Source organism: Panthera leo, chromosome B3, assembly GCF_018350215.1.
Source record: "Panthera leo isolate Ple1 chromosome B3, P.leo_Ple1_pat1.1, whole genome shotgun sequence".
NCBI classification, from domain to species: domain Eukaryota; kingdom Metazoa; phylum Chordata; class Mammalia; order Carnivora; family Felidae; genus Panthera; species Panthera leo.
The window spans coordinates 145,005,048-145,029,448 of NC_056684.1; the positions used below are offsets into that span (position 1 = coordinate 145,005,048).

General features: G+C 65.4%; 1 protein-coding gene across 2 annotated transcripts in view; it reads left to right on the top strand.

Annotated features, from left to right (window-relative positions):
• The window catches only part of KIF26A (kinesin family member 26A), a 40,747-nt gene that overhangs the window by 5,564 nt on the left and 10,782 nt on the right, over positions 1-24,401 (top strand). Inside the window, exons 1-4 of one of the 2 annotated variants that reach the window (XM_042944446.1) lie at positions 12,823-13,413; positions 13,500-13,594; positions 14,860-15,050; positions 21,442-21,631. In XM_042944446.1, the coding sequence (XP_042800380.1) occupies positions 13,140-13,413; positions 13,500-13,594; positions 14,860-15,050; positions 21,442-21,631 (750 nt within the window). In that variant the 5' untranslated portion in view covers positions 12,823-13,139. Of the gene's footprint in view, positions 1-7,767; positions 8,221-12,822; positions 13,414-13,499; positions 13,595-14,859; positions 15,051-21,441; positions 21,632-24,401 lie in introns of those variants that run through there. The other variant, XM_042944445.1, reaches the window with a different exon arrangement.

Below are 24,401 nucleotides of genomic sequence, written 5' to 3' on the forward strand. Positions count from 1 at the left end.
AGGTGTGAGAGGGGCGGGAGCTCCCTGGGGCTGGTCTCCCATCTGGCAGGGGCCCCAGTGATGACTCAGCTGGGAAGGGATCAGTCTGTGGGCCTCGGAGGCTCCCAGGCCACTCTGGGGGACCGGGCCTGTGCGGGGGGAGGGAGGGGGGGCGGTTAGGTCTCTGTGAGATTTCAGCTGGCCCCTCCTCCCTGGGATAGACGGTGGTGCAGCCAGTGCCCCCTGGTATACTTGGGTCCAGTAATGGAATGACAGGGTCCTTGTGCCTGTCTCATCTCCTTGCTGGTCCAGGGCTTCAGGGAGTGAGGGTGGGCAGTGCGGGTGGGGTTGAGCTGAAGGGCTGTCAACCCCTGCCTTCTGGGCACCAGCCACAAGCAGAGATGGGGCTTCGGGAGCTGGCCTTGGTGCCGGCCAGTCCCTGTGTCTCGTGGGAGGGAGCACGAGGGGCTTCCCGCTACAGTCAGAGGTGGGGCGGAGCCAGGGGCTTGTGTAGGGAGATCGGCCTTGCTGCCTGTCTGCTGAGAGTGAGAGGTGGAGGGTCAGGGAGGGAGGCCACAGGTCACCCCCCCGCCGGGCTGCTCAGAGCCTTGCCGCAAGACCTGTGATGGTTTGGGATGGGCCGAGGAAATGCATCTGGGGCCTTTTCCTGGGTCCCTTGATCCCTCGAGTGTCATGGAAGGATCTCATTTGGGAGCCAGAAGAGCCGGTCCTTATTTTAAATAGCAAGGCAACTGTAGTTTCCCTTTTCCTATGCCTGCGGGGAAGCTCAGGCCAGTGGATTCTTCAGCTTCCGCCAATGACATGGGCGTGTTCTCTTGTGTCTTTTGGGAATTGATCATTCCTATTTGTTCTAAAGCAACTGTCTCTAGTCACGTGGTTTTGTATCTGCCGTCTGCTGAGTAGTTCTTGAAAGCCGTGGCCGGTGCTTTGTGCAAAAAGGTGTGGAGTGTGAGTAAATGAATAGAATAGACGTGGATTGAGTGTCCCCTTGGCCTGTGTGGCCTCTGTCTGCTCCTTCACTCCCTGGGAACAGAGCAGGATTCTGTGGGGGGCCGGGGGGAGTAGAGTTGAGGCCAGGCTGTCCCCTGGGTTCCCGGAGGCAGCCAGGCTAGGTGGCTGGGCCTCTGGGAGCCACTCCTTTTTAAAATTTTTTTTAAGTTTATTTATTTTTTGAGAAAGAGAGAGATAGAGCTTGAGCAGGGGAGGGGCAGAGAGAGAGAGGGAGACACAGAATCCAAAGCAGGCTCCAGGCTCTGAGCTGTCAGCACAGAGCCTGATGCGGGGCTTGAACCCATGAACTGAGGTCGTGACCCGACCCGAAGTCGGATGCTCAACCCACTGAGTCCCCAGGTGCCCCGGGGAGCCACACCTTTTACTTTACTGCTGAACTCTGAGCTCTGAGCTCTCCCTTTCCACGACGGGAGGCGGGGTGCGTGGTGGCTGGAGACGCTCCCCTGCGGGAGGGAACCCCGGGCGTGGCACCACTGCCTGAAGCGGGAGCCTGGGGCATCAGCTCTTTGCAGGGTCTCTGCTTCCCCATCTGCGAACAGGGTCCTGGGGCCGAGTGCCTTGCTCCCCCGGGTTAAAAGGGGGCATTTTCACTTCCAGTGTCACATTTTGTGGCTGGGGGATCCCCTGTGGGGCTGGGGTGGCTTGAGGGCTGTCTGCAGGGGTCCGGGTGCCCTGTGGGTGGGGGGCTCCCCGCCAGCATCCCAGGCTTCAGTTGTGGGGGCTGGGCTGGGGGCAGGGGTGGGTGGGCTCAGCGGGCGCCTGGGGCTGACAGATTGATGGTCCCGCCGGGCCCGGTGCTGGCCTTCTGCACTCACCTCTGACCCCGTGATGGATGCTGGCCCACCCGTCCCCGAAGGTCCCTGTCCACCCCTCACAGCCATGATGCCTGGCCACCTGGAACCCCCACCGGCCCCACAAACTCGGCCCGTCTAAAACCTGAGGGATTGTCTGGGAGCCATTTTGGCTTGGCTTGCTTGGTGGTCACCCAAGCAAGTGCAGCCACGGGCCCTCCTGGTCTCGTCGCTGGGGGCCCCTCTCCTTGCCCCGTCCCTTCCCGAGCTCTCGGCATGTTGGGCCCCAGCCGTGCCTCCCAAGCTCGGTGGTCTGATCCAAGAGCCCCTCAGGCTCATGTGGCCGGTGAGGAGCATGGTTTGTGGCCGGCTGGGTGTCTGTGGAGACGGGTCTGAGGGGACTCATCCGGCCGGCGCGGTGGGCCAGTGGGGAGCCTGGGGGGGGGTGGGCCTGGCAGTCTGGGCGCCGGATCTCGAGATGATGCTGGGACCCGTCCTGTCCCGTGTCTGTCCTCTCTGCTGGGTGATGGGTGAGGAGGGCTGGCTGGGTCTGTGCTGTGGGATCCCTCCTCTCAGAACGCCCCTGGGGCTTGGTTAGGTCAGGGGCCGGGGTGCACACCACCCTGGGCTGTGGGGTGGTGCTTTGGGAAGGGGGAGTGGGGACAGGGAGCCGGGCAGACGGGAGGGCCGATGCCTGCGAGCTGTCGGCTGACCTCTGTCTGAGCAAAACACGCTTAACTCCACCACCCCACGTGGTGAGGGAGGAAACAGCACGCGTGGGGGTGAGTGACCCTCCCATGTCTGTGCTCATAACGGAAGTGCTGTGGGGCTGGGAGAGAGGACTCTGGAAAGGGGCATCCAGGAGGGCCTCCTGGACGAGGTGGCATTCGATCTCAGAACTAGCCCCACAGAGATGGGGTGAGGGCCTTCAGGGATGGCCTTCTGGGGTGGGGATGCCTGTCTCGGGATGCCAGGTAGAGGGAAGAGGGGAAAGGGGATGAGGTTGAAGGTCAGGAGGTGTGGGGGAGCGGACTCGCCCTCCAGCCCTGGAGCTGAGCTTGGGGCCAGGGATCCCCTGGAAGTCCTTTCACGAGAGCGCTGCAGCCCTGGGTCCCCCTGGCGGCCTCATCGGAGGGGCCTGGTGGCTGGGTGCACATCTGGGCTGGCCACCCGCACGCAGAGGTTCCCATCAGGAGAACTTGGGAGGCCCGGGGCCAGCTGAGGGGCACGGGCTCCACTCCGTTTCAGCGGCCGCCTCCTCTGGCTGGGCCGCCCAGGGCAGCGCCCGGCCTCCCTGGGGCTCTGGGCCCTCCTGAGTGGCCCTGAGAGTGTGCTGTGGCCCGTGGCTCAGATGAGGAGAATGGGGTCCAGGAGAGCGGCAGCTCACCCCCACAGAGTTGGACTGAAAGCCGTGTCTGGGTGAGCTCCAGCCCCCCCGAAGCATGTGCAGAGCCGCCTCTGAGTGGGGAGCGCCCCCAGGAAGCCAGCCTGTCCACGCCGCTCCCCACCCCCCAGCCGAGGCCGTCCTGCTGGTCAGGCTGTTAGCCGTCAGGGTCCCCGCCACCCTCGCATGGCGTTGTGGCACCGGGCGGAGGACAGGGGAGGCCATTGAAGGGAGGGGGTCTCAATGAACTAGTGTGTGCCCCGAGCTGTCCAGCTGGCTGGTGCCTGGCACAGGGCCTTGGGGACGGGTGCCAGTCGGCGCCGGGTGGGCCGGGCAGCACCCCCCGCTCCCCCACGCCACCCCCCCGGCAGAGGAGGGGAGCCTGTGTCAGCTATGGGGCCTTCGGAACTGCAGCCTGGTGGGACCGGATCGGTGTCCGGGGTTCTGGCTGGCGGGTGGGGGAGGGTCTGGCCCGGGGGTGTGCAGTCTTCCTGTCTTCCCGCCGGACCCAGGGGATGTGGGTGGGCAGGGCCTCTGGCTGAGAGTTGGGCCCTCGGCCAGGTGCGTGGCGGGTGGAGGCAGGGGTGCGGCGGCCCAGGTGTGGCTGGCCGGAAAACCGAACCCCTGCCCCCCACCGCCCCCCGCCCCCGGCTCTGGGTCCCCCAGGCCGCACGCGACATCGGAATGTCATCGCCAACAGAGCCTGCAAGGTTGGAGCAGCGCCTGGTCCGGCAGCCAGGGGTCCCTTCCTGGACCTGTGGTCAGCTCCGGAAGCAGTGGCTGCCCAGGGTCACAGCCCCGGGGCATTTGTTTGTGGAGGGAAGGGAGGGTGAGGTAGAGGGACCCCAGCGAGGACCCTGGCTCCAGCCGCACAGAGTGGTGGGCTGGGGAAGGGAGCCCCTAGGCCTCAGGGCCCCCCCCGCAGGCTGGCCTCTGGGTCCGTCTGCCCTCCGAGAGGCCCTGCCGGTGGGTGCTGAGCCCGCTTTTTAAAGGCGGGGTGACGAGGGCTCAGAGGGGGTTGTCTCGCAGCTCTGAGGTCTGGGGCTTTTTCCCAACTGGGGAGCACGGTCCCCGCTTCCTCCTGTGTCGGCCTCAGTGTGGGGATCTGGGAGCTCCTGTCCTGCCCCGAGGGTGGGCGCCGCTCGCCCTGGGCTGGGGAGGCCCCTCTGGGTGGGATGACGGGCGAGCTTGTCCCTGGAGCAGTCGTTCTGGGCCTCCAATGCAGGAGGAAGTGGAAGGATTACTTGAAGCAACTTGGAGACCCCAGAAAGGAGATGAAAAATGGAAAGTCATTACATTTAGGGGGGGAGCCTCCCTAAAACCCTGGCGGCATGATGGGTAGATGGTTTGCAGTGCTAAATTGAATCAAATTAAAAAAACATTTTCCAAATGCAAGTAAAATATCTTTTAATTAGACTGCAGAGGAAAGCGAAAGGTAATATCTTGCAGTGGGGTAATTACTGTCTTTCTGAAGGTGCTGGGCTCCGGAGAGGGGGTGGGTGGTAGATGGCATGGTGACTGGGCCTTTCAGGGGTCAAAATTCCTGCAGTTGGGCCAGTGACCTCTCATGGGCTTGGGCCTGTGGGCCCTGGCAGTTGCAGGGGAGACCTGGCTTCGGGGAAGGGCCTTCCCAGCCCCCGGCATTAAGGTCTGAGGGCTGCTGGCTTGTGAGGGGAAGGCCACCGTGGTCCCGGAGGGGGGAGGCGGGCGGGGCTGCAGGGACTGCCCAGACTTTGTCTCTGTGGAGGCCGCCCAGGGGCGGCAGGTGGTGTGGGTGAAGCTCCCCCCTCCGCGGAGTCCTGAGCACTGGGCCAGGGTGCTGGGGGTGGGGAGGCTGTCCTGGCCACAGCTTGCTGTTTGCCAAGCTGGTCCAGCAGCCTGGCGAGGTCCTAGGTCCCTCCGGTGTGGGGCGCATGCTTCCAAGTGAGAGCAGTGAGTGGCCCAGCCCGGTGCTGCCCGGCCTGCCAGAGGGGCTCAGGGCCGGGCGGGCTCTCGGCCCCACTAGGGTCTCTGCGTGGTCACCCAAGGCAGGGCTCTCCTCTCGTGTCTCGTGTGTGTGACACGAGACAGAGCTGGGAGAGATACCCTCTGCCCTGCGCAGGTGAGGATCCCCTGAGAGGCGCGCTTGGCTGCCGGTGCTGGGAAGGGGTGGTTGGCCCCACAGTGGGCTTGGGCCACGGGGTGGGCCCAGGTGTGTCTGGGCCGGGGCTCCTGGGGGGCTGGCGAAGCGGGGCTGGGGTGTGGTGAGTACCCCCTGCCCCCAACTGGAGCAGACCTGCCTAGTTTCCTCCTGGGGCTTTGATGGCGGAGCTTGAGGCCCTGGTGGGGCTGGGGCCTCCCTGACATCTGCCATGTGCGTTCCTGATGACACAGCTGGTGTGTGTGTGGGGGGGGGTTGCTGTGTGCCTGTGGGGGTCTGGTGCGTGCTCAGGTCAGTAAGTCCCCCCCCCCCCCCCCCCCCCCCCCCCAGCTTTCCTTCCTGCCTCCTTCTGCCACAGGGCTCCCCCACAGGCCTGAGGTCCCCAGGCCGGCCTCGGCCCTGGAACAATGGGCTGCCGGGCCTGAGGGGGTGGGGGCTGGGCTGGGGGGGGGCTGGGTGGGGCTGGGCTGCCTTTCAAGTCTCTTAATGGCACTTCCTTCCCCTCACACCCGGCCACCATTAGCAGCCTCCTGCTGAGTGGAAAAACCAGAGTAATCAGAGCTGGGACCTGGAAAACAGGCGGGAAGTGACAAGTGACAGAGCCAGGCCCCGTGTGAGCCCTGCCTGTGGCTGGGGACAGGGTGTCTGGATTCCATCTGTGGCCCCGGGTGCCAGCCCGAGTGGAGGCTCCTGCAGGGTCTCTGTGGGCCTGCCCCCCGCCCCCGCCCCCGCCCCCGACTGCAGGAGCCGCTGGGGGGTGTCTGCTGATTGGGCCCAGGCATGCGGAGCACTTCAGAGGCTCTGGAGGCCTCTGGGCCTTGGCCGGAGAAAATCCAGGCCTTTTGGAGGGACCCACAGGTCCGGCAGCTGGTGCACCTTGCCTGGCCAAGTTTCGTGGGACCCGGTCTCCCGGGGGTATGTGGGGGGCGGTGGGGGGGCAGTGGTCTGGGCTGCGGCTGAGCCGGGGAGGACCGGACAGGGACTGTGACGCAGGGGCAGAGCCACGGCCCCCGGGGCTGACCAGCAGTGGCCCTTGTCAGCCAGCCCACGCTGCCACAGCGGGCCCCCTTGAGCCTCCCGGGCCTCGGTGCAGGGGTCGGGCTGGCCACCGCTCAGGCCCGGGGAACCTGGGTGGGGTGAATGAGATGCCCTCTGTTGGAGGGGGGCCTCAGCTTCCTCTTGTGCGTAAGGGGCGTATCTGGGGAGGCCGGAGTCCTGTGGGGGTGGCGTGGCTGGGAGACGAAGAAACTCCGAGTCTGGAGGATCATAGCAGGTCCCGAGGCGGGGGCGGGAGGAGCTCCAGCCGAGCGGCCCAGCTGGCCATGTGAGGACGAACGCCCTGGGTGGTCACGGCCACAGCTGGGCCGGGCCAGTGCTTTGTGGAGGGTCTGGCTCCGGCTTTGACCCCGACCTCCCCAGGGCTGCGCCAGGGGGGCGCCAAGGCAGAGCCTTGGTCAAGGGACCGGGCGTGGGCCCTGGAGATAGGACTCTTGAGAACTTGCCTCCAGTGAGGTTCCTTCTGAGGATTGGCTCTCTCCTCCTCTCCCTCCTTCCAGAGGTGTTCCCTCTTCCAGAAGGCCTCCCTGACCTCCAGGCGGGGTGAGGGCCGCCCTCGGGCTGACCTGGCTCCTGTCCCTAGCCCCTTCTGGACGCCAGGCTCACGATGAGGGAGAACCGTGTGCCCCCCTCCCCCGGCGCACGGCCGGGACCCTGGGCTGCAGGAGGAGTCACCAGGCGCCGCACGCCCTGGGCACCACGTCCATACCTGCGATCGAGCAGGGTGGGCTTCAAGCCTCCTGCCCCCTTGCCAGCTGGCACCAGTGCCTCCGTCTTCCCGTGGACCTGGAACCGCCTGGCTCGCCTCCGCGGAGTGTCACTGCACGGCGGGACTTCTGCTGGCACATTTACGGCAGGGCCGCCTCGCGTTTTCCTCCAGATCCCCACCAGGGCCGAGGCTTCACCAGGGCAGGGAGACCCCACCTCGCCTGGGGCTGAGCCGGGCCGGCCCTCAGGGTGGGGGAGGGTGTTGCTTTCGAGTGGAGCCCTGGGGCGCCCGCAGCCTGCAAGCGTGGAAGGGCCCCGGGGCCAGGGTGGGGGGTGTCCGCCTCCTGGATGCTTTGCAACCTTGCGGCCTTGGCTGCTCGAGGCCGGCCCGGGTGTTGGGGGAACGCGCAGATGCCTCGTTAGCCGAGACTACTGAGCACAGTAATGAGGGCGGGAGGAGGCAGGTAGTTGTCAAGGGCACCGTAGGCCCCACTATTAAGCTCCGATAATTATTTTCCTGCTGGGTGCGCGCAGACGAAACCGTTTGGGGGCTTATTAATCAGTTATGGATTATGCGGCGGCCACGGCGTGAGCTGGCCTGGCGCCGTGGCGGGTGAGGAACGCGGGGCTGGGTCCTGGCGCCCAGGCACCGACCACCTTTGTCCTTGTCCCCCCAGGACCCTTGCCTCTCCGCTCTGCTCCTCGACAAGCTGCCGGCGCCCGGGGCCCTGCCGACATGCCGCCCGGAGGCCGAGCGCCGCTGCGACGTCTGTGACACACACCTGAACCAGCTCACGCGGGAGGCCCTGCGGCTGCTCCAGGCACCTGCCAGCCGCGAGGACCCTGACGCCCCGCACGGAGGCCCTGGCCTCGTGGCCTCCGGCCCGGGCACCGTAACCAGCCCGCGGGCTGTGCCAGTGGCCGGTGGCCCGGCCGGGAGGCAGCCGGGCCGAGTGGGGCCGGACAGGAGGAAGGGACTGGCCTGGCCGTCTGGGCCCAGCGTCCAGGTGTCGGTGGCGCCTGCTGGCCTCGGGGGAGCACTGAGCACGGTCACCATCCAGGCCCAGCAGTGCCTGGAGGGCATGTGGAGCGTCTCGAGGGTCAACAGCTTTCTGCCACCGTCGTGCCTGGTGAGTCCCCTGGGCGGGGCGGGCTGCTGGCCTCTGAGGGGCCCTGCCCACATCTCACCGTGGCTCACGTTGTGCAGACTGAGCAGCACCCCCTTAAGCAAGGGGCCGTGAACACTGGGGGAGGCCCCCGGACATTCCCGAGGCCCCCGTCAAGTGTGCTGACGACGCGACAGCGGGCAGGGTCCTCACGCGGCCCCGGGGACGTCGGTTCCACGCAGCACCAGCATGCGTGGCCCGGCGTGGTGTCGGCCGCTCCTGCTTCTGAGAGCACCGGCTGGTGCGTGGGCTGACGGGAGGGCTCCTGGGACAGGGCCGGGCCCTCCTCCTCAGGGTCAGAGGCAGAGGGAACATCTCGTGGGGAGGGGTCCGGCGGCCCCTCCCCTCCTGGCTGCCCCCGAGGCTGTGGATGGCGCGACAGAGCTTGGCATTAGGGGGAGGGGCCTGCAGGTGGTGGCCGCGGTCTGGGCCCACTCCCCCGGTCTCTCAGGAGGCACATCTTTTCAGTCGGCGGCAGTGTCCCCTCCCCCAGGGCTCTCCTCTTCGGGCCCTCCTCGTGGCCCCCCACACCAGGGGGCGTGGCCTCCATGGAGCCAGCTCTGGGCACCAGCGGGCCCTGTGGGTGCCATGGACTTGGGCTGGGCGTCCTCAGGCAGAGCGCTGGGCCGGTGTCCCCCACACAGGTGGAGAAGAGGCGAGCCTTGGAGGGCAGAGCCGGGACCGGCCGCGTTCCCCCTGGCCACAGAGCTTGGCTGGGGGTGGTCTCTCCCAGGGGTCTGCGGCGCCCCTGGTTTTCCCTCAAGCAGAAAGTATACCAGGATAGGAGTCGCGATGTGAGGGTTGTTGGATTAGGGGTCTCCTGGGACACTGGAGGGAGTCGGTTTGGGTTAGGGTGATGAATGAGGTTAACCATGCTGTCCTGGGAAGGCCTTTCTCCAGAATGCGCCTGGCTGCTCTGCCCAAGCCTCGGGGCTGCCCTCTCCCGGGGCCTTGGGCCTTCAGCTGTGCCAGTCTGTTTCGTGGAGGACTGAGGCTAAGAGCCCGAGGGTAGGAGTTCGCCAGGCAAACACTTAGGAAGGGCCTTCCAGGCAGAAGGAGCCTTCTGTGTGGAGGCCGAGGCCTGGAGGTGTGAAGCACGGAGGCCTCCCTGGAGGTGGAGGTGTGAAGCCTGGGGGCCTTATCAGGACATAGGACTGCAGGGGGAAGGGAGCTGGGAGAGGGGCGGGGGTCTGGGCCAAGTGCGTCCCGACGCTGCTGCCTTGGTGATGGTGGGTATACGGAGAAGCCCCCTTGCTGCCCCCCTCCCCCATCACTTACCCCCGGGGCAGAGAGATCAGGGGGTCGCTGTGGAAACTAGTTTTGTTGGTCCCTTTTCCGGTCACTCCAGAGCCAGCCGTGCGAGCCTGGCCAGTGAGCGTCTCTGAAATAGAGTGGTGGGTAGACCTGCCCCGTGGACTCTGCCTCGTGGGGCTGTGGGGCGTGGAGGTACAGGGAGGGTCCCCAGCTGCTGGGACAAAGTCACACATAATCCCAAAGCAGGACAGACCCCTGCCCGGTCCCCACTCCTGGGCTTGCCGTCCACTCTGAGTTTAGCGAGACGGTGCCTTTGATGACATCCTGCCCTCGCTGGGAGTTGGACCCCGTGACCACTGCTGGGGCCAGTCCTGGAGCGGCACTCTGCCCTTGGGGCCTCCCCGGCCCTTGGCAGCTTGGGGGTGGGGTGTGCAGGGGCTCAGGGAAGCACTTGGGTCTCGAACTAGCCTCCAGCTGGCGTGATGACGGGTCCTGGGTGCGGCCTTGCCACTTCTGACTTCTCCTCTATTAAGTCCCGGGGCGAGGCCAGGAAGGGGGAGGCCAGCCCCTGCCACGCATGCCTGGTACCTCCTGGCTGAGCACTGGGCCGCCTCGGGGGCAGCACTGAGTTGGGGAGGCAGCTCAGGAGAGCTGGGTGGCTTCCCGGAGGAAGTGAGGTTGAGCTGGGCCCAGAGGGAAGCATCAGACGTGGCTGGCCCGGCTGTGGCGGGTCAGCGCGGGCGCGGGGAATAGCCGGAGGGCTCCTGGGAAGGGAGCTGGATGCATGTCTCACAGGGGCCTCGAATGCCAGGCAGAGGGAGGGGTCGGCCTTCGCTCTGAGGGTGCCCAGGAGGTAGAGGAGGGACATGAGCTGACCGCGGGGGCCGTGGGGTCGGTGCAGCCGTTGAGAGTCTATGTCTCCCGCGCCAGGCAGGGGGTTGCTGGCCTCTTGCTGGGCAGTCCTGCCTGCAGCCAGCACGTCGTAAAACGTGGGCGTTTAAGGCTCCCTGTCTGTTTTATGTGCACATTGATTGCGTTTGGGGTGGGTGGGAACGATCTGTAATTAGACAGCAGCCCTGGCGATCGATGGGGAGATTATTAGAAGCGTAAATAGAACTTTAGGATTCAGATGAGGTAATTTCCCCGGAACCAGGGCATCGATAGCAAGTGGCTCTGGGATGGTAAAGTCTCGCGTGTGCATACCTCTGGAGGACGTGCTCGGGTGCCCACCGGCGGCCCCGGGGCGCGACTGTTTCCAGCGGACGTGGCTCCAGCTGGCCGGGAGGGCTGGGGGGCGGGCTGCAGCCCTGTGTCTCAGCACGGAGAGGGGGAGGCAGGTTGTGAGGGGGATGGTCTTTGGAGGGGGAGGCCGGGAGCCAGGACTTTGAGGGCCCAGAACATCCTGGGCGCTGTGGCTGGGAGCCCGCCCCGTGTTCTCTGGGGGACCGTCCGGAGAGCCCCGTGTCTGGAGGGAGCGGCCCTTCGGCAGCCACAGCTGTAATCAAAACCGAAGCCCGCCTCCCTCGTCTGGGAGCACGGAGCTCGGCCCTTCCCAGCTAATTCCACCTCCTGAGTGTCCAGTGCTGCTTCCTGGTTGTGGGGCCCACCCGGCGGGACAGTCTGGCGGATGCTTTCCGGACCGTCAGGCCGAGGGGCAGACCTGCCGCCACAGGGGACGGAGGTGCCCACGGGAGCCAGGCTCGGGCCGTCGCCACCCTGGTTGCCCCGAGATGCTGGGTGGTGGCCATGGGGCCACCCCAGGTCCTCCGCCCTGACCTGCTGCACTGGGTCCTGGCCGCGAACTGCAGCACGTCCCTCCGTGCTGACGGAGCAGCCATGAGATGTCCACGGGACTCCTGTGCTCGGTTCTTAGCCGGAGACCACGAGCCTGCACGGCGGGGCGGCCGGGGGCGGGGCTGCATGGAGCCTGTGCAGACCTTCACGAGTCCTGCAGACATCCACGGCGGGCCCTACCCCGCGCCCTAGGGCTCATGGTCGGCGGGGAGGGGAGAACCCAGAGCCTAGGGCTCCGGGCTGGCCGTGGGGGCTGGGGCAGTGGAGGCCCTGCCTGGGTGGGGGACTTCCTGGAGGAGGTGATGTGTGGAACGGGAGCCGAGGTCGTTCTGATGGAGACCGGGGAGCGGGTGGTGTGGCATCGGCCGGGGAGTTTGCCGCCGGTGACCTCGGTACCAGCCTGCCTGCCTGCCTCCCCTCGTCCTCGCGGTCCCTGGTAGGTGCCCGCCCATCCTCAGGGATGCAGCTGGGGTGGCAGGGAGTGGAGGGTCCTGGCCTGTCTCTCTGACCTGGCCTGTTGCTGGTGCCCTCGCTCCGGGCCTCAGTTTACCCCTCCATGGAACAGACATTGGATGAGATGGCCCCCTCTTCCCTGTGGTGCTGCAGCTGAGCTGTTTCTGTGATGGGATGGGGGCGGGGGTGGGCAGGGCACCCGCAGGGGTCAGGTCATTCCCAGCCCGGAGCCTCTGGTACCTGGCGCAGGCCCGGCGAGCAGGACCGGCCGCACCCCACGGCGGGCTGCGACGGCCTGCGGGATTCAGTTCCGGCCGTTCGTTCCCCCCCTGCCCCCCAGCCGTCCCCGCCTCGTGGCACAGAAGAGCCCCCAGTGAGGGGTTCGTGCTGAGGAGCTGGCGAACGCCGTCCTTCACGTGCCAGAGTATCACAGGCCGAGGGGCTCGGGCCCAGGGGGCCAGTTTGGTGTTTCCCGGACGGTGCTCCCCGGAGCCCCGCGGCAGGCGCCGCCTGGAGCCCGTCGGTGCCGGCTGCCCTCGGGCGCCTCTGCGGGGACCGGCTCTGAGCTTGCGCGCTGGGCCCCGGGCCGGTGCGGCCGCCTCATGCTCTCCTCTCTTCGTGCTTCTCTTTCGTTGCTGCTCTCATGCCTCCCTCTCGTGCCTTTTCTGTTTGGCCGCCTCCCGCCCTCCCCTCCCCTCCTCGACCCCTCTCTCCTGTCCTCCTGTCGTGGTCTTCCCTCTGGCCGCCCTCCCTCCCGCCCCCTCCGGCTTCTTTTGGCATGCCTGGGTTCTGCTCCCGGCAGGAATCGGCAGCGGCCGTCCCGATGGCCGGGGCCGTGTCTCGGCAGCTCGTGGGACGGCGGAGCCGAGGCACGTGCGGGACTCCGGAGACAGGTCAGTGTGGGCGACCCGCGCCATCGCCAGGTGGTGCCAGAACCTTCTGGCTGGAGGCGGAGAGGCTGCATGCGACGGTGGGCTGGCCCGGGCCCTGTGGGAGTGGACGGAGGGGCCGTGGAGGGCCCCCTCTGTGACCCCATGCCTGGGTCCCCCGCTGGCCGGGAGGCCTCACTGAGTGGAGTGACGGCCTGGCCCGTGCTGCTGGGCGTGGGCCCCGCGGCAGAGCCGTCCCGGGGGGCTGGCGGGAGCCAGGATGCCAACAGGGGTGGGGACGGGGGTGCTGCGGGTGGTGGTCCCCTCCCCGGCCCTGGGGCGCACGGTGGGTGCTCAACCCTGCTCTGCTCTGCGGGGCCCCGGTGGTCAGCGTCCACGGGACGGAAGGTGGCAAGTCTTTCCCACCCGCTCTGCTCCACCGCGCCGGGTCTTGTGGGGAGCACTTGCGTCCAGTGGCGAGAAAGGTCTTCACGTCTGAGGGCAGGTGTGAGCATGTACGGGAGGCCTCCGGCCGGGCTGCCCTGCGTTACCCACACATTTGCCTTGGGTCTCCACAGCCTCCTGGAGAAGCAGCTTCTCGTTCTTATCGTCCAGGCCGAGGCCTGGCTGGCCCTCCTGGAATGTTCTCCGGGAGCTGGTGCCCCCTCCACTCCAACAGCCCCATTCCCTCAGGGACAGGGGGCCTCCCAGCCATGGGAGAAGATGCGTCCCTGCCAGGCTGTGTGCTCCTGGAAGACAGATTTACTGAGCACCTACCGTGCCCCAGGCAAGGTGTTGGCACAAGGATGTGGAGGGGACCAGGTCTGTGCGGTAGGACCCCCCAGGGTCTTCCTGATTCCTGACATGTTTTAGGTGCTCACGGAAGCCGGAGGACTGAGAAAGTATGGTGCTGGGCATGGCCCCGTAGGCGGGGTGCAGAAGCACTAGACAGCCCGAGGGAAGCTGAGGTCAGAGGACTGGGGGAGGCCGGGACAGGGCACCTGGGGCAGGTGCAGGGAGTGCCTTGGAGAAGGAGAGGGCTGGCTGGGCTGGGTTCTGAGGGATGCATAGGAGTTCCTGCCCTCTAGGCAGAGGCAAGGCAGGTGGCAGGGCGCGGAGGGTGAGGGCCTGGGCTGTTTCAGGTGTACCCTTCTCTGCTACTGACCAGTCCTCCATCTCCTGGGGGAGCGGCCGGTGCACCAGGGGCCCCCGGGGGGAGTGCATGGCTTCTATCTAGCTTGAAGTTTGGGGTTCTCTGTGAACTTCCTTTGCAGACATGGTTTTACTGTGTCCCAAGAGGGGTTTGGAAGCTGGTGCTGACCGTGGGCTGGGCAGGGCAGGACCTTCCGCCGTGGCGAGGTGGCAGGACCTTCTTCAGAACGTTCCTCCCAAGGCGTGTGGTGGCACCGTGGCCTCTGGCTGCGTCCCTTAGGAGACCCCGAGGACGTTGGGCCCTCCAGAATGTGGCTCTTCACCCTCAGGGTCACCAGGGAGGCCCATGTCCCATCAGCATGAGGACCCTGGTCCTCCCAGGCCTGGCGTAGAAGGTGGCCCAGGCAGTGCTTGTCCACAGCCCTTGGGGCCGAGTGGAGCAGGGGGCCCAGGGACCAGTGTGGTACCTGGGGAGGCTTGAACCCTGGGGACAGGGGTTCCTAGGAGAATGGGTTTGGGAGTGGCCAGGCTGAGGCAGGCTGCTCCCCCCCACCCCCCACTCCTGCCAGGAGCCACATCCACCCCCTCCGGGGCCAGGTCTGGCCTGGGGGTCCAGGGCCCGACGTGGGCACATAAACATAATATATGGTGGACGGATCTCAGGTTTTCTGGTGCCGTCCTAGGGAGCATTTAATTACATTTGTGCTTCATTACGAGGCTGTCTCTCTTTCTAGAATTTATTTTAGCTAATTAGCTGGAAATGCCAGAGTAGTATTTCAGATGATGGGAGCGTCATACATTATCATACACGGGGCAATTAGTGCTGCTGACAAATATTTATTGTGGTTTCTCCTCTGATCGTGCCCCTGCGTGCTCCCAGGTGGGTGACCCGGGGGTGAGGGGTGTGGGGGTCACTGGGTGGGCATCTGTGTCCACCTGTCTTCCGTGGGCCCTGTGAGGCTGGCCACCAGCCGGGGTCCTGTGTGTGGGGGGGCCCGGGGAGCATGTGGGGGCCCTGGGGTGTGCGGTCCGCTTCCCCAGCAGGCATGTGTTCCTCATGCAGGCTCCCCCTTCCCCCTAGGCTGAGGCGGCGGTGGCTGCGGTGGCAGTGGCAGACACGGTCCGGGACGGCTCCCCCACCTTGAGCTCTGATGGCGCGTCGAAGACGTGGGGCCGCGGTGGGGCCCGCACGACGGCACTGGTCACCCCGGCCCCGGGCGCCCCGGCTGGGGGCTCCACAGGCCCGTCGGCGGCAGCCTCCTTCTTCATTAGGTACGTCCCCCCGGGGGTGCTGGGACACACACAGCAGGTGGGGACCTGGGCCGCTGGCCCCCGTGGCCTGCAGGCCTTCCCTGGGAGAGCTGTGGCCGATCTGCCTGGTAGGGCGGCAGGGGAGCGGCAGGGCCACGGTGGATGGGCCTCTGGCACCAGGGGTGGGCTGCAGCCACGGGTGTCCTGGGGCCTGCCCTGGGCCGGTGTGGGCTGGGCCTCAGATAGAGGCTGATCCCAGTCGGGGAGCCGGGGGCGGGGGAGTGGAACGGGGCTTGAAGGAGGGCGTCCTGGAGGGCAGGCTGCACCCAGACCCCACGCTTTGCCCTCCCCTCCCCGGGGGGCTGCCGGCACATCTGTCCCTGTAAGATCCAGCTCCCCCGTCGGCCAGGAGCTGGGTGGTCCAGTGCCGGCCTGAGCTCTGGTCCCCCAGATGCTTAGCTGCGGCCCTGCAGGCCCCAGGTGCTGGGGACGGGGGCTGGTGTAGCCCAGGCCCGGCAGGTTTGGAGGTGGGAAGTGGTGCGTGGTGAGGGGCTCTCTTCCCCTGCCCCTGCCCCTCCCGCCAGGGCCCTGGGATTCAGCAGATAGGACAGACACGGCGGAGGACTGTGGATTACAGGATGTAATGGTGGTAATGAGTGGTAATGGCAGGCCCAGATGCGGGTCACTGTCCCATTAGCAGCCCTGGCGGGCACTGATAAGCTTGTCCAGGAATCATGTGCGGGTGGAGGGGCGAGGTGCCTTATCAGCACGGGCTGTGGGGCTGTGAGGCCCGACGGGGGGCGGGGAGGGGGGTGCTGATGGGCTGGCGAACACTGGCTGTGGGGCCGGCGGGGGAGTCCCCGTGCAGGGGACGAGAGGGCCAAGCTGGGCACGTCCCCACCTGGTTAGCCTCCGTGTCTAGGGCTTTCTGTAGTGGCTTGCTGCATTGGGCCGTGCCTGCAGGGGGATTTCAAGCCTTCTGAAAAGGAAGGAGCGCTCCAGTGGTCCCAGGTTCTGGGGGCCACGCTGGCTCATTAGTAACCTTGTGGCCGGCTAAGCAGGTGCCGGCTGCCTTTTGTCTCCATCGGAGCAAGGCTGCTGCTGACCTTGGGAAGTTACCATAGAAACAAGTGTGGGGACAGCGGGAGGCAAGTTTTCTGATGGGGGGGTTGTGCACTGCCCGCTGCCATTACTTCCAGCCTGTTGAACCAGCCCTGAATCGTAGCAGCGTCTCGCAGAGGCACGGGCCAAGTTGGGGGGTGGGTGTCTGGCCAGGAAGGCCATCGGACCTTGTGCTTGACTTGGGCCACAGCCCCCTGGGTGGGATGGGAGTGCTGTGCACCACACGTCCGCTCTCTTGTTTAGTGTGTGTGTTGGGGGGCCGTGGAGCTGCCGGATCCTGGCCTGGGGGGCTTCAGGCGTGTGCTGAGTGTACATTCTGTGCTCCCACCTCTGCCCCTCGCCGGGCTCCTACAGGGGCAGAGCTGAGCCCAGCCCACGCCCTGCCCCCTGGCCAGCGGGGGTGGGTATCTGTGCAGACAGCCTTTGATGGCCGTGTGGCATCTGTGAAGGGACAGGGCAGAGTGCTGTCCGTGGTGCTGAGTGCCACGGAGGTGGACTTTGAGGGGTGAGTAGGAGCCTGGCATTGGCCGGGGGAGGCGGAATGGGGTAGCCGTTGGCAGTTTGGGATCTCCTTTGGTCCTGGAGCACTCGCTGGGGGCCAGCCTCGCCCCGGGCCTTCCCAGGACCTCTGAGCCCCTCACCCCGATTTGGGGAACCAAGGCAGAGTGGTCGCGTGGGCGCCGGGTGCCCAGGACCTCATTAATGCTGCTGTGCTGTACGGCTCAGGGCTGAGGCCTGGCGCCCTGCTCCCCGCAGCTGGGCCTGGATGGGCCGTTCACACATGGCGGCCACAGCTGTGGCCGAGAGCTCAGAGTGCCAACTGACCAGAGCTCCGACAAGGCCGGGCTCCGTGGGGAGGGCATAATTACATTCTCTCTGGAGGCCTTGACCCCCTTCCCCAGCTTTCCTGCTCCTACCGTGGGGTGCCCTTGCCCTTCACCTCTGCCGTCTCCCCTCCTCCTAAGATGTCTCCTCTAGTGGTCTCTCGCCCACCCTTCTGGGTCTTTCTGGGGGTCAGCTCCCAAATCGCTGAACGTACATGCTTTGGAAGAGCTGTTGGGGTCTCCTGGACAGGGGCTGGGGAGGTGGCAGGTGAGGTTTCCTTCAGGTACCGGGACCCCCGCCCGCACTCATAGATGCCCCGCATTGCCACCTCGGTGGAGCCCCTCCTGGGTGTCTGCCTGGATGCCCAACCCGAGGACTGTCCGGCCTGGTGCCAGGCAGAGGTCCTCAGCCAGAGGGGGCACCGCCCAGGGGCACGCGGTCAGCATAAGCCAGGTACCCCGAGCAAGACGGCTCTGCCGAGAGTGTCTCCACTGCGAGGTGAAGTTCCCAGGTGACACGATGCGGCTGTGGGAGTGGGGGCCACACACGTGTCCAAAAAGCCCTGGCTGCCTCCTCGAATAGGGAAGGGCCTCACCATCAAGGCCACCTGCTTGTGCAGTCACCTCGTTTGTGAGAAGCAATTGTTCTTTGTAAAAAGGCAAAATATTCCCCGAGGGATGTTGGAGGGGTCTATCCCCCAGCCACCCACCCACTCACTCCTGCGCCCTCTCACCCACTCACTCCCTGCACCCACGCACCCACTCACCCCTGCACCCATGTACCCACTCACCCCTGTACCCACTCACCCATGCACCCATGTACCCACTCACCTACTCACCCCTGCACCCACGCACCCACACACTCACCCATGCACCCACTCACGCACACTCACCCCTGCACCCACTCACCCATGCACCCATGCACTCACGCACCCACTCACCCCTGCACCCACTCACCCATGCACTCACGCACCCACCCACCCACACACTCACCCCTGCACCCACTCACCCATGCACCCATGCACTCACCCACGTACCCACTCACCTCTGTACCCACTCACCCACACACCCACTCACCCACACAGCCACACACTCACCCACTCACCTACACACTCACCCGGTCACCTCTGCACCCATGCACTCATTGCCCACTCACCCATGCACCCATCTATTCACTCACTCACTCTTAGCCATGTCATTGCGTCCCGAGCTTCCCTGGTGTTTGCCCTGGGCTTGGCAGACACCTTCCCTTCTGAGACTCTGCCTGGTGGATGGACACGGCCTTATAAACTTGTTTCTCAGGACAGGGACTGGTTCCTGTAGTAGCAGGAGGCAGAGACTTGGGAAGCCCAGCTTGGGGGCATCAGGGCAGGCTTCCTGGAAGAATAGCTTCTGAGGATGCGGAGAGCTAGATGCGCAGGTGAAGTTCCTGCATTCCCAAGCCTTCTCTTCAGAGCCCGACCACTCAGACTTGCCTGCACTTCCCGGCATGTCTCGCCTTCCCTACTCCTCACCCCTGCAGGTCCCGCCCTGGGCCCCCACCTCCGACAACGCAGTGGGCATTCATGGTCCTGGGTGTGGTGCTTGTGTATTCTCTTAGCCTCTGTGAGGCCTGGTGGCACCTTCCCACTGCTCTCTCCACCTTCCCTGGTCAGAAACCAGGCCTGGGCCTCCAGAAATCTGCAGCCCTTAATGGCAAGCCCGGCCCCCAGGGGCCCCCTCCCCCGGGCCATAGACACCGAGGTGTGGCTGCTGGGTTTGTCCCTGTTAACAGGGGCCTGGATTTCATCAAAAGAGAGAGTGCCCGTCCTGGGCCCTTGTTAATGCAGTGACATGTCTTTGAGTCATGCCTGGTGGGGTGAGCCTGTAAGGGCAGGACCTGGAGGGCCAGGCGGGCCAGGGCCCAGCTCCTCAGCTCCCAGCCCCTTGGGGGCCGACCGCAGGGCTGAGGAGGGAGGAGAGGGTGCCCTGAGTTAGGTCAGACCGTAGGGTGGAGCCCTGGCCGACAGCATTCCCGACTCCCAGGGCTGGCGGGACCTCAGAGAGTGCCAGGCCCAGCCCCTGTCCAGGCGTGACCGGAACGTGTCTGGGGGAAGGACACCTCGCCGTGCTTTGCTGCCAGGGCCCTGAGGGTGACCAGCTGTGCTGAGGTCTGTGCCGCAAACCCCTGGCTCTTGAGAGGATCACGGAGGGAACGGGAGCCATCTGGCCTCGTGTGTGACCCACCAGGCAAAGAGAGCACTGCCCTCTGGTCGTGCAGATTGGAGCTTGTGACCCGGAGTTGTTCCGTCCTCCTCCACCACCTTACCCATCAACCCTGGGTCCTTCTCAGCCCCTGCGTCCCCCGGAGATTTAGGAGTGTGGGTTCAGGATGCCCCGCCCCCCACAGCACCAGGGTCCCAGGCCGACCTTGCCCGACCTAGGGAGGAGCAGGGAACCGGCTGTTGGCGTGGGGGAGGCCTGCCTTGGCCAGGGCTGTCTGCTGCTGGCCTGTTCCATCGGCCTGAGGGCCTGGCGGACACCCTCCACACACTCGTGCTGGGCGGCCCCTCCGTGCTGGGCTTTCCTGAAATCCTGGGAATGAGCACCACTGTACCTATTTACAGAGGAGGAAATGAATCCTGGGGCCTCGTAGTCCTTCAGAGTCCCACCCTCCCTGGCCACCTCAGCCCCTGGGGGCGGTGTGGGGCAGGTGGGGCCGGGCTGCCTGCTGGGCGCTAATGTTCTCCAAGTCCTGCTACAGCCCCCCCCCGCCCCCCCCCCCCCGCCCCTGAGTGCTTGGCAGGAAGCCTCTGCGGAACCCGGAGTGGCTGGGGTCCAGGACAGGAGTCCAAGGCTGGGCAGCGGGCCGGGCGGAGGAGCCCCAGGAGCCGAGGCTCTGATGAAATGGCCTCATTTCCTCCCACAGCCCCTGCCCAGGTCTCCCTGGTCCTCGCCCTGCCGGCCCTGACTGACCCCCGGGGACAGGTCACACTCAAGTTTGGGCTGTGGCCGAGGCCTTGCCTTCTCAGAGTGGCTCTTGTCCCCTGCCCTCAGGCGATGCTGCCAGGCCCCTCCTGCCCCTGACTTGCTGTGATTCTCAGGCAGTGGGGGGTGGGACGAAGGTCTCCTCCTTGCAGGGAGTTCTGAGGTTTACAAGTACGTGGGCTCAGTCGGGAATCGGGTTATTGTTGGTCTGTGGCCAGAGAAGCCCGGTGGCCCGGCTCGGGGCTCCCTGCGCCCCAGATGCTTGGGCTCCTTCTGGACAGCTTGTGGGCTCCACTCTCCACACCCCCGCCCCACCCGGCCCGGGCACGCACCGGCACCACCGGCCACCACTCTATTAAGGACCTGCCACGCATCGTAGATTACTTTTATTTCCCGCCATGACACCTCACTAGGAGGAAAGCCGTCCCTGGGGTCTCTTAAAAGACAACTCCTATTAAAGATGAGTGGGGTTAAGCAAAACGCTGGCGGTAGATGGCTGAGCGGGAGGCTGGCTGAGGGCTGGGCGGGCACCGCGGGGTGCAGAAGAGAGGTGGAGCCCGCGGGTGCCACAGGTGCTTCAGCCCCGAGCTCGGATCGCATCCCGGCTGCCCCCCTTTCACGGGGGCCCCACCCGCGTGGACAGGTGATGAGGCCAGGCCATCTGCGCACCGGGCACGGAGCCTGAACGCGCTCCGGGGCCCACGGTGTGTTCTTTCGTATCTGTGTCACCTGGTGTCACCGTGCTGGGAGCCTGGGGTGGGTGCCGGGTAGCCTGGTGGCCTGCAGTGGAGGGTGCGGGCTCCGGGGGCTGACGCGAGCCAACTCTAACGTGGTGCCGGGGGAGGATGTGCTGGACGGCTGCGGGAGCCCCTGCGGGAGCGTGGTGGGCCCGTGGGGCACGTGTGCCTGTGACGGTCCCCTGGGGGTTCACAACAGTGCTTCTCAAACGTGCACCGGATGTCGGGGTGGGTTAAAACTCAGGGGGTCTGCACATTCCCCCGGGGTGCTGTGGGGTCGGTGGGGCTACACCGTGCAGGGCTCGAGTGCCCGGCTGAGGATGCCGTTATGGTGGGGAGGGGGCCGGGGGCCACGGTAACCATGGGAACACTAGGTTTTGTTGAGCTCCTCCGGTTTGCAGGGTGCTTCGAACCCTTCGGCTCATCGGGGTTGCACACAAGAGCCTGTGCTGGTCATGGCAACCCATGTTAGAGATGGGGAGACCGAGGCACAGAGACTAAGTCGACACGCCTGGGTGCCCCGGCCTAGGAGTGGCTGACCCCAGCACGCTCCAGCCACCCCCTCCCCATCCCCCCAGCAGCTGCTGGGCAGGGGGCCCAGGGCAGCTGGAGGAGACCCGGCCTGCACTGAGCCAGCCGCCAGGGATAGGACACAGCAACCCCAGCCCTGGGGCCGTACGGGCTGTGGGTCGCACCCGGGGTGGGGCAGGTGAGAAGGACAGCACTGAGTGCCCCCACCGGCCCCCGTCCTCCCCTCCCCAGGGCTGCCCAGAAGCTCAGCCTGGCCTCCAAGCGCAAGAAACCTCATCCGCCACCAGCCCCTGCTGCCCGCGGCGCCTCCCCCTACCCCACGGACTTCAGCGGGGTCCTGCAGCTGTGGCCGCCCCCCACGCCCCCCTGCCTGCTCAGGGCCGCCTCCAAGGTGAAGGACAACCTCGGCGGTGTCGGAAAGGTAGGCCTGCTCCTGATTGGAGGTGACCCCGGGGGCTGGTGGCTGGGACGAAGCCAGGGGTGTCTGAGTAGGTACTGGGAGGGTGCAGGAGGCGGAAAGATCCTGCTTCCTTCTCCCAGCTTGGATGAAGTGGGGTACGGACAGGGAGACTGAGGCGCAGGCCCACGTTGGCTGCTCTGGGTGGCGACGAGCCTAGGAGACTGCGGTGGAGGTCCCAGGGGCATGTTGTGGCCTCAGAGTGGGGTGGGACAGTCAGGGCTTCCTGGGGCTGGGGGTTGGGGTCTGGCCCCCAGGAGCCCCCCTACCGTGTGTCAGTTGGGACGCTGCCCTCCGCTGTTCAGAGTCCGGGCAGATCCCAGCTGCCACCACCCCTGGAAAGGGGAACGTATGATCAGCTGGTTCAGGTGGTGAAACTGAGGCCCAGAGGGGGGAAGGAACCCAGCTGCCTGGTCTTGGAACAGGCCATCTGGCCCCTGGCTCTGACCCCTGGCTCCTGTGGCCTTTTGCCCATACTGGGTTTCCGTCTTGGCCCCATGTGGTTTGCTGGGAACTACACCCTGGCCCGGCTCGGGGTCCTGCATGTGTGGGGTCTGCGTGAGCATGTTAGCTGGGCTCTTTGTGAGGTGGGCTCTTTGTGCCCATGGAGGGTGGGGAGACTGAGGCACAGTCACACAGCCGTGGGGGTGAGCATTGGACCTGACCCTGAGTGTGTACCCCGACATTTTCCCCTGACTTTCTGCCCACACTCTGTGTGCTGGCCACTCCCAGGTGCCTCCCCGAGGGTGGTTGGGACTGGGGTGGCCCCCTTGCCGCACACCCCTGCCCCTGGCCGGCCGGCCACCCACCCGGGCACTGGGCACAGCCTCTCCAGCGCCCAGAGGCTCACCCTGCAGAGGCTGGTTGGCTGGGTCCATGCTCCCCTGGGCTCGGTCTGCCCCACGCGCCTGGGCTGCAGAGGGGTCTGATGTGTTCACAGAGGGTCCCCTGCCTGGGGCCCGAGCCACTCCCCGGACCACTCCCCTGACGCTCCCTGCCCCCCGCCCTCCCGCTGCGCCCCTCCTCCTCAAGCGACTGCCAGCCTGCTCTTGCTGGAAGCCTTCTCTCACGCCTGTCACCCCGACAAGCCTCGCCACGTAGGTGGTCCTGGGAACCTCAGCGCCGCCCACCTGCAGGTGTATGTGTTGGGGACACGAACCCCGACTGAGCAGAGTGGCTGCGGGACAGGGCTCTAACAGCTCTGACCTTGGCCTCCTCCCTTGTCGCTGGCTCCCTCGGCCAGCTGTCTCTGAAAGGTGGGGGGGGGGGGTGGTGGGCAGGGCGGGCCTCGTGTCTCAGGCGTGTTATGGGGTGTAGCAAGCCTCTGCCACCTCCTTCTGGGGTCCCCACCCAAGTATTCTGGGGCAGGGTCTCCTCTGTGGTACACCAGCTCCCTCCCCACCCCCTGCCCCTGTCCCTCCACATGGAGCCCTTGTCCCCCAGTCCACTCACTGCCCACCCAGTGCCCCCTCCCTGGCTCCCGGGCTGTTATTTGCACGAATGTCGCATAGTCAGAAATGCCTCTTGAAAGGCGTTTAATATTGTCACAGAAAAGAAGTTAGATTACACTCAATTCCTGACATTAATGTGCTACTTAAGGTAATTCATCATCTTGCAGTATTAAAAAAGACATCGCTTCTGTGGGTGCTGAGCGGCGCCCCTCCCCCCTCACCCGCCTGGGCCACCTCTTAGGAGTGGAAGCCCTTTTTTATGCAAAACGTGTTTTTTCCCTACCTGGCAGCATTCCGCGGCTCTTTGTAATATCTGAACATTTAGGGAAGAGACTTGATGCCCTTGTCTGGTGCAAAGACCCTGTCGTTTCCTGGCTGTGATGACAGGATCCTTGCAGACAATGGCCTGTGCGTTCGGCTAGGACAGGGCGACGGCCGCTCTGCGCCCTCCCTGCAGGCCAGGCCGTGGGTCCCTGAGTGGGGATGAATGTCGCTGGCTCCAGAAGGCAGCACCGGGCGCATTTCCTGCCCTGCAGGAGCCCAGGTGGAGGGCCTCACCCCCTAGGAACCCCCTCCAATCTGCACAACCCATTTGGCTCCTGAAGTGGCCAGGAGTTCATGCTGAAAAAAAAATTGCCAGAAATTACCGCGAACTGCACGTTGTCGTCTGCTTGGCAGCAGCATTTGGAAATGAAATAGTTTTGTTCGTGTCGTCGGGGAATAAAGGAATCGATTCTCGCCCGACGGAGCCCAGGTTCGGGGAGTGCAGCAGAAAAGTGTTTTCTTTCCGCTTCTCCCCTGAGAACGTACCCCCCCTTCCTGGAGCGATTTTGCATGTCAATTTGCCACGTGCTGAAGGGGAGAAGACGGGCCTCGCGGAACTACCCACAGTAAACCAATCTTGCCCGCGTATGTATCTGTCACTTACAATTAAATCCGTGAAAAATATTGGCTCTGAAATGAGTCTGGTAATTTGATTTACGCTGTAGCGGAGAAATCGAAGACTTCATTGGGGAGTGGAAGGTGGTGTCCTTCAGCAGAAAGTGGGGTCTGGCGCCCCTCCCAGGAGGCGCCCTACCTCACGGGGGGCGCATCCTGGTCACGGCCCTGCACGAGACGTAGTTTGGGGTGTTTGTTCTCCACGCAGGTTTTGGGGTATCTGCAGTGCAGCTTGCGCTGGGCTCTTGGGGCCAGGTCCCGGCCCCCCTCCCCGCTGAGCCTCTGTTCCCTTGGGGGCGACAGGGCTGGTGGTCCAGCTGTGTGGATGCCAGTCTTCCGCGGAG